A 6,892-nucleotide genomic window follows, 5' to 3' on the forward strand; every position below is an offset into this window, starting at 1 on the left:
TGCCTCCAGCCGGCAGAGGGAAGACTCCCAGACCCTGCTGGGGACAAGAGTGAGGACTGAGGGGTCACATGTGCATCAGAAGTGAGGCCACCCGGATCACCCCCGTGGTAGAGTGCTGGGAGGTGGCTGCCACCTCATTACGTCCCACTGCTCTCAGCGCTGTGGAGTTTGCCCTGAGGTTTTGCCTCAGGCCAGCAGAGTGCTGGGGGCCTGGCCCTGTCTGAGAACATGTGACAATGCTAACTGAATGCTGAGGGGGCCACGAACCTCAGAACTGTGGGACTCTGGGAGTCTGGCCAGCCCCAGCTGACGTCATAGCTGGAGGGTCTCCCTCACTTCCTCTTGCAGGTGCTCCAGGAACCAGGAGTTGAAGACCTGGGTGTGAGGGACACATACATCCTAAAAGCACCACAGCAGAGGAGGCCCAGGCGCTGCCAGGAGTCAAGGTGAGTGCACAGCCTGACTCTGTACCAAGGGCCCTACCCCCAGAAACAGGGCAGACCTGGCAGCACCCAGCCCGTGGCCACCCACTGTCATTCCTGGTGCCTCAGACTCTGCCTGCCAGCTGTGCCCTGAGGTGCTTTCTCACATCCTCCTACAGGTTCCCAGGAGACAAACCTCCTAGGAAGACAGGCGACCTGTGAGGCCCTAGAGCACACCGTAAGAGAAGAGCTGTCAGCCGGCCTTTGTCAGAGCCATCATGGGTGAGTTTCTCAGCTGAGGCCACTGGCACTGTCCCTCTCTCCCTCAGTCCTGTGGGATCCTATCATACCCATTCGTGCTCACACGTTTACCATGCTGCTCCTGAACAATATTCATGGTGCCTCTCTCTCCAAACCTTCCATGCCCCAGCTTTGAGCAAGGCTTCCAGAAGCCAAATTTCATACTGGAGTTGGTAGATGCAGAGGATCCCCCACATGAGGAAGGGGAGGAAGCCTCCTCCATTTTCTCTTCCTCTCTCCATTTTTTATTCCCCTCCTCCTCCTCCTCCTCTTCCTTCTCATCTTCATCCTCTTCTCTGATTCTACGTTCTCCAGGGGACAAGGAGATGCCTGCTGCTGGGATGCCGAGTCTTCTCCAGAGTTCCGCTGAGAGTCGTCAGAGTCGTCCTGAGGGGGAGGACTCCCCGAGTCTTCTCCAGAGTCCTCCTGAGGGGAAGGACTCCCAGTCTCCTCTCCAGAATCCTCAGAGTCCTCCTGAGGGCGAGGACTCCTTGTCTCCTCTCCAGATTTCTCAGAGCCCTCCTGAGGGTGAGGACGTCCAGTCTCCTCTCCAGAATCCTGCGAGCTCCTTGTTCTCCTCCACTTTACTGAGTCTTTTCCAGAGTTCCCCTGAGAGTACTCAGAGTCCTTTTGAGGGTTTTCCCCAATCTCCTCCCCAGATTCCTGTGACCTCCTCCTTCACCTCCACTTTATTGAGTGTTTTCCAGAGTTCCCCTGAGAGTTCTCAAAGTCCTTTTGAGGGTTTTCCCCAGTCTCCTCCCCAGATTCCTGTGACCTCCTCCTTCACCTCCACTTTATTGAGTGTTTTCCAGAGTTCCCCTGAGAGTTCTCAAAGTCCTTTTGAGGGTTTTCCCCAGTCTCCTCCCCAGATTCCTGTGACCTCCTCCTTCACCTCCACTTTATTGAGTGTTTTCCAGAGTTCCCCTGAGAGTTCTCAAAGTCCTTTTGAGGGTTTTCCCCAGTCTCCTCCCCAGATTCCTGTGACCTCCTCCTCCTCCTCCACTTTATTGTGTGTTTTCCAGAGTTCCGCTGAGAGTACTCAAAGTACTTTTGAGGGTTTTCCCCAGTCTCCTCCCCAGATTCATGTGACCTCCTCCTTCACCTCCACTTTATTGAGTGTTTTCCAGAGTTCCGCTGAGAGTACTCAAAGTACTTTTGAGGGTTTTCCCCAGTCTCCTCCCCAGATTCATGTGACCTCCTCCTTCACCTCCACTTTATTGAGTGTTTTCCAGAGTTCCGCTGAGAGTACTCAAAGTACTTTTGAGGGTTTTCCCCAGTCTCCTCCCCAGATTCATGTGACCTCCTCCTTCACCTCCACTTTATTGAGTGTTTTCCAGAGTTCCGCTGAGAGTACTCAAAGTACTTTTGAGGGTTTTCCCCAGTCTCCTCTCCAGATTCCTGTGACCTCCTCCTCCTCCTCCACTTTATTGTGTGTTTTCCAGAGTTCCGCTGAGAGTACTCAAAGTACTTTTGAGGGTTTTCCCCAGTCTCCTCCCCAGATTCCTGTGACCTCCTCCTTCACCTCCACTTTATTGAGTGTTTTCCAGAGTTCCGCTGAGAGTACTCAAAGTACTTTTGAGGGTTTTCCCCAGTCTCCTCCCCAGATTCCTGTGACCTCCTCCTTCCCCTCCGCTTTATTGAGTGTGTTCCAGAGTTCCCCTGACAGTACTCAAAGTACTTTTGAGGGTTTTCCCCAGTCTCCTCTCCAGATTCCTCTGAGCTCCTCCTCCTCCTCCCCTTTACTGAGTCTTTTCCAGAGTTCCCCTGAGAGTTCTCAAAGTACATTTGAGGGTTTTGCCGAGTCTCCTCTCCAGATTCCTCAGAGTCCTCCTGAGGGAGACAACTCCCAGTCTCCTCTCCATAGTCCTCAGAGTTCTCCTGAGGGGGAGGACTCCCAGGCTCCTTTCCAGAGTCCTCCTGAGGGAGAGAACGCCCTTTCTCCTCTCCAGATTCCTCAGAATCCTCCTGAGTGGGAGGACTCCCTGTCTCCTCTCCACTTTCCTCATAGGCCTCCTCAGGGGGAGGACTTCCAGTCTTCTCTCCAGAGTCCTATAAGCATCTGCTCCTCCTCCACTTCATTGAGTCTTCCCCAGAGTTTCCCTGAGAGTCCTCAGAGCCCTCCTGAGGGGCCTGCCCAGTCTCCTGTCTATAGTCCTCCGAGCCTTCCTGAGGGGATGGATTCCCAGTCTCCTGTCCAGAGACCTCAGAGTCCTCCTGAGGGGGAGGATTCCCTGTCTCCTCTCTACATGCCTCAGAGTCCTCCTGAGGGGGAGGACTCCCTGTCTTCTCTCCAGTTTCCTCATAGTCCTCCTGAGGGGGAGGACTCCCTGTCTTCTCTCCAGTATCCTCATAGTCCTCCTGTGAGGGAGGCCTCCCTGTCTCCTCTCCAGATTCCTCCGTGTTCTCCTGACAGGGAGGATCCCCAGTCTCCTCTCAAGACTCCTCAGAGTACTCCTGAGTGGGAGGTCTCCTTGTCTCCTCTCCGCTTTCCTCACAGTCCTCCTCAGGGGGAGGACTCCCAGTCTTCTCTCCAGAGTCCTGTGATTACCTGCTCCTCCTCCACTTCACTGAGTCTTCCCCAGGATTTCCCGGAGAGACCTCAGAGACCCCCTGAGGGGCCTGCTCAGTCTCCTCTCCAAAAACCTCTCAGGTCCTTCTCCTACACTTTAGCGAGTCTTCTGCAGAGTCCCCATGGGAGTCCTCAGAGTCCACCTGAGGGGCCTGACCAGTCTCCACTCCAGAGGCCTGTCAGCTCCTCCTCCTCCACTTCATTGAGTCTTTCCCAGAGTTCCCCTGAGAGTCCTCAGAGTCCTCCTGAGGGGCCTGCCCAGTCTCCTCTCCAGAGTGCTGTGAGCTCCTCCTCCTCCTCCACTTCCTTGAGCCCATTCAGTGAAGAGTCCAGCAGCCCAGTAGATGAAGATACAAGCACCTCAGACACCTTGCTAGAGAGCGAGTCCTTGACAGACAGTGAGTCCTTGATAGAGAGCGAGCCCTTGTTCACTTATACACTGGATGAAAAGGTGGACGAGTTGGTGCGGTTTCTTCTCCTCAGATATCAAGCGAAGCAGCCTGTCACAAAGGCAGAGATGGTGACGAATGTCATCAACAGGTACACGGGCTACTTTCCTATGATCTTCAGGAAAGCCCGTGAGTTCATAGAGATTCTTTTTGGCATTTCCCTGAGAGAGGTGGACCCTGAGGACTCCTACGTCTTTGTAAACACATTAGCGCTCAGCTGTGAGGGGAGTGTGAGTGATGAGCAGGGTATGCCTCAGAACCACCTCTTGTTTCTTGTTCTGAGTATCATCTTCATGAAGGGCACCTGTGCCTCTGAGGAGGTCATCTGGGATGTGCTGAGTGGAATAGGGGTGCGTGCTGGGAGGGAGCACTTTATCTTTGGGGAGCCCAGGGAGCTCCTCACTAAAGTTTGGGTGCAGGAACATTACCTAGAGTACCGGGAGGTGCCCAACACTGCTCCTCCACGTTACGAATTCCTGTGGGGTCCAAGAGCTCATTCAGAAATCAGTAAGAGGAAAGTAGTAGAGTTTTTGGCCATGCTCAACAATACCGTCCCTATTTCCTTTCCACCCTCGTACAAGGATGCTTTGAAAGATGTGGAAGAGAGAGCCCAGGCCCTAATTGACACCACAGATGACTCCACTGCCACAGACAGTGCAAGCTCCAGTGTCGTGTCCCCCAGCTTCTCTTCTGAGTGAAGTCGGGTAGATTAGTCCCTCTGAGTTTGAAGAGGGCGGTCGAGTTTCTGTGTGGTGGAGGGCCCGGCTGAAGCTGGGGAGAACACAGTGCTGTTTGCACTTCTGTTCCATATGGGTGGTTAAGGGATTTACCTGTTTTCCTTTTGGGTATGTTTCAAATTCTTTTCCTATTAATGACAGGTTTAAATAGCTTCAGAATCTTAGTTTATGAATATTAGTCACACGTGTATTGCTGTTTATCTGGTTTAAGAGTAACAGTTTGATATTTTGTAAAAACAAAAACACACACAAACACACCACATTGGGAAAACCTGCCTCATTTTGTGATGTGTCACTGGTTAATGTATTGCTGTAGGAATTTTCTTGAAACTGTGAAGGAACTCTGCACTTAAATACTGGAACAAAGTAAAGGATTGTTAATATTTGCATTTCCTCAGGCCCTTTAGTTTGTTGTTCTTGAAACTAAAGATACATACCTGGTTTGTTTGGCTTATGTAAGAAAGTAGCAGAAAGTAAAATGTAACAAATAAAAGTGTCAGTGACTCATTTATTTGATGACCATTATATCAGCATTTGCTCATAGAAATTACTGTTAATAGTTAAGTTACTATTAAAAGCAAGACTTATCCCTACCCTTAAAATGGTAGAGTGTAGGTACACAAGCCATATAAGGAATGTGGTAAGATTTTCTCTACAATCTAAAGAATAAGTTTCAAAACGAGTGGGGAGGTGAGACTCCAGATGGAGGCTTTGAGTAAAAAGGCCCTGAGCTAAGGCAGTTTTGGGCTTTGGGAAACTGCAGGTGCTTCTGTGGGAGCTGATTGTTCTGAAGCCGGGTGGTGGCAGGGCCCAGACTCTCAGAAGGTGAGAGAAAAGCCTGGAATGGAAAACTACTTGAGCAGTTGGCTCTGGGTGGAGGATGAAGCAGAGAGGAATCTCCACATGGGGAAGTCATGGGAGGTGTCCTGTGGCTCTGTCACTGGGGAGCGTGAACACAGTGCAAGGACTAGGTGGTTGATCCCCATCATCTGCAAGGGTTTCCTGAGAAATGTGGTTAGAATTCCTTGATGTGGTGCTCAGAAGCCTCCGGGCTGACACTCATCTGCCTGGCCTGGGAGAGCCCAAGCCCATTTCATTGACAGGACTTTTTGTTGGGTTCTTCTGAAAGTAATGTGGACAAGTCTAAGCAATGTGTAGATTTTTAGTGGAGCTTAAATAAAACTAGCTGTTTGGATGGATGATCAGTGGGGAAGGTGAAAAGGAGGTGGTCCTTAACTCAAAATCTATAGTCATTGAGTTGCATTCAGCTGTGAAAGCCTCTCCTTACCTGAATGATACAATATATCCTTTTAGAAAGAAAATGTCCTGAGTTATTCTTATGAAGCCAAACTTTTGGTTCAGTTCATATTCTATGACATATTCAGCTAGATGTTCTGTGAGTCGTTTTGCATAACAAAAACAAGAGCTGAATTTTTCTCAAAAGACTTTTGTGGTAGACTTTTGGGTTGTAATCAACTGCCCTTTATTAAAATTCCAAGGTATACCAAGCTCTCTGCCAGGTGTTTTGCCCACAGTGTATACATTCCAGCAATTCTACAGAACAGAGATTACCAAACCATTTTACAGACAAAAAAGCTGAGGTTTATAACTCATGACAGATACCCCACGATCACATGATCATCACATGATGAGAAAGTGACTGGGCTGGGACTTGAGTTCTGAGTTCATCAAGACCCACACTGTCCCCACTCCTCTCAGCCTGAGCATAGTCTTCTTTCTGTTATGTCACTTCTCTTCACACTTCCTAATGTCTCTCAGATATCAGGCAAACCCGCCCCCAATATTTCAATGTAGGTTCTTTCTATTTTCCCTAAGTGTCGGCCGGTCTGAGAAATAAAGAGGAAGAGTACAAAGAGAGGAATTTTACATCTGGGTCGCCAGGGGTGACATCACATATCAGTAGGTCCATGATGCCCATGAGCCACAAAACTAGCAAGTTTTTATTAGGGATTTCAAAAGGGGAGGGGGTGTATGACCAGGGAGTAGGTCACAAAGATCACATGCTTCAAAGGGCAAAAAGGAGAACAAGGGTCAAATGCTTCTGAGGAAACAGGGCAAGGACAAAATTAGGAACTCCTGATAAGGGTCTATGTTCAGCTGTGCACATATTGTCTTGATAAACATCTTAACAGAAAGCAGGGTTCCAGAGCAGAGAACTGGTCTGACCTCAAATTTAACCAGGATGGGTTTTTTTCCCCCACCCTAGTAAGCCTGAGGGTATTGCAGGAGACCAGGGCGTATCTCAGTCCTTATTCCAACCGCATAGGACAGACACTCCCAGAGCGGCCATTTATAGACCTCCCCCAAGGAATGCAGTTCTTTCCCAGAGTATTAAATATCAATATTCCTTGCTAGGAAAAGAATTTAGTGATATCTCTCCTACTTGCACTTTAG

The 6,892-nt window shown here is 49.7% G+C and overlaps 1 protein-coding gene across 1 annotated transcript; it reads left to right on the forward strand.

Moving 5' to 3' along the window:
* Nucleotides 1-586: 586 nt before the first annotated feature.
* LOC140710732 (uncharacterized) lies at nt 587-4,438 on the forward strand. The gene is made up of 2 exons (XM_073013147.1): nt 587-3,051; nt 3,172-4,438. Exons 1-2 carry the CDS (start codon nt 818-820, stop codon nt 4,436-4,438), a joined length of 3,501 nt encoding a protein of 1,166 aa, XP_072869248.1. The 5' UTR covers nt 587-817.
* Nucleotides 4,439-6,892: the final 2,454 nt, after the last annotated feature.

The sequence above is a fragment of the Chlorocebus sabaeus genome, chromosome X (genome assembly GCF_047675955.1).
Source record: "Chlorocebus sabaeus isolate Y175 chromosome X, mChlSab1.0.hap1, whole genome shotgun sequence".
Taxonomy (NCBI): domain Eukaryota; kingdom Metazoa; phylum Chordata; class Mammalia; order Primates; family Cercopithecidae; genus Chlorocebus; species Chlorocebus sabaeus.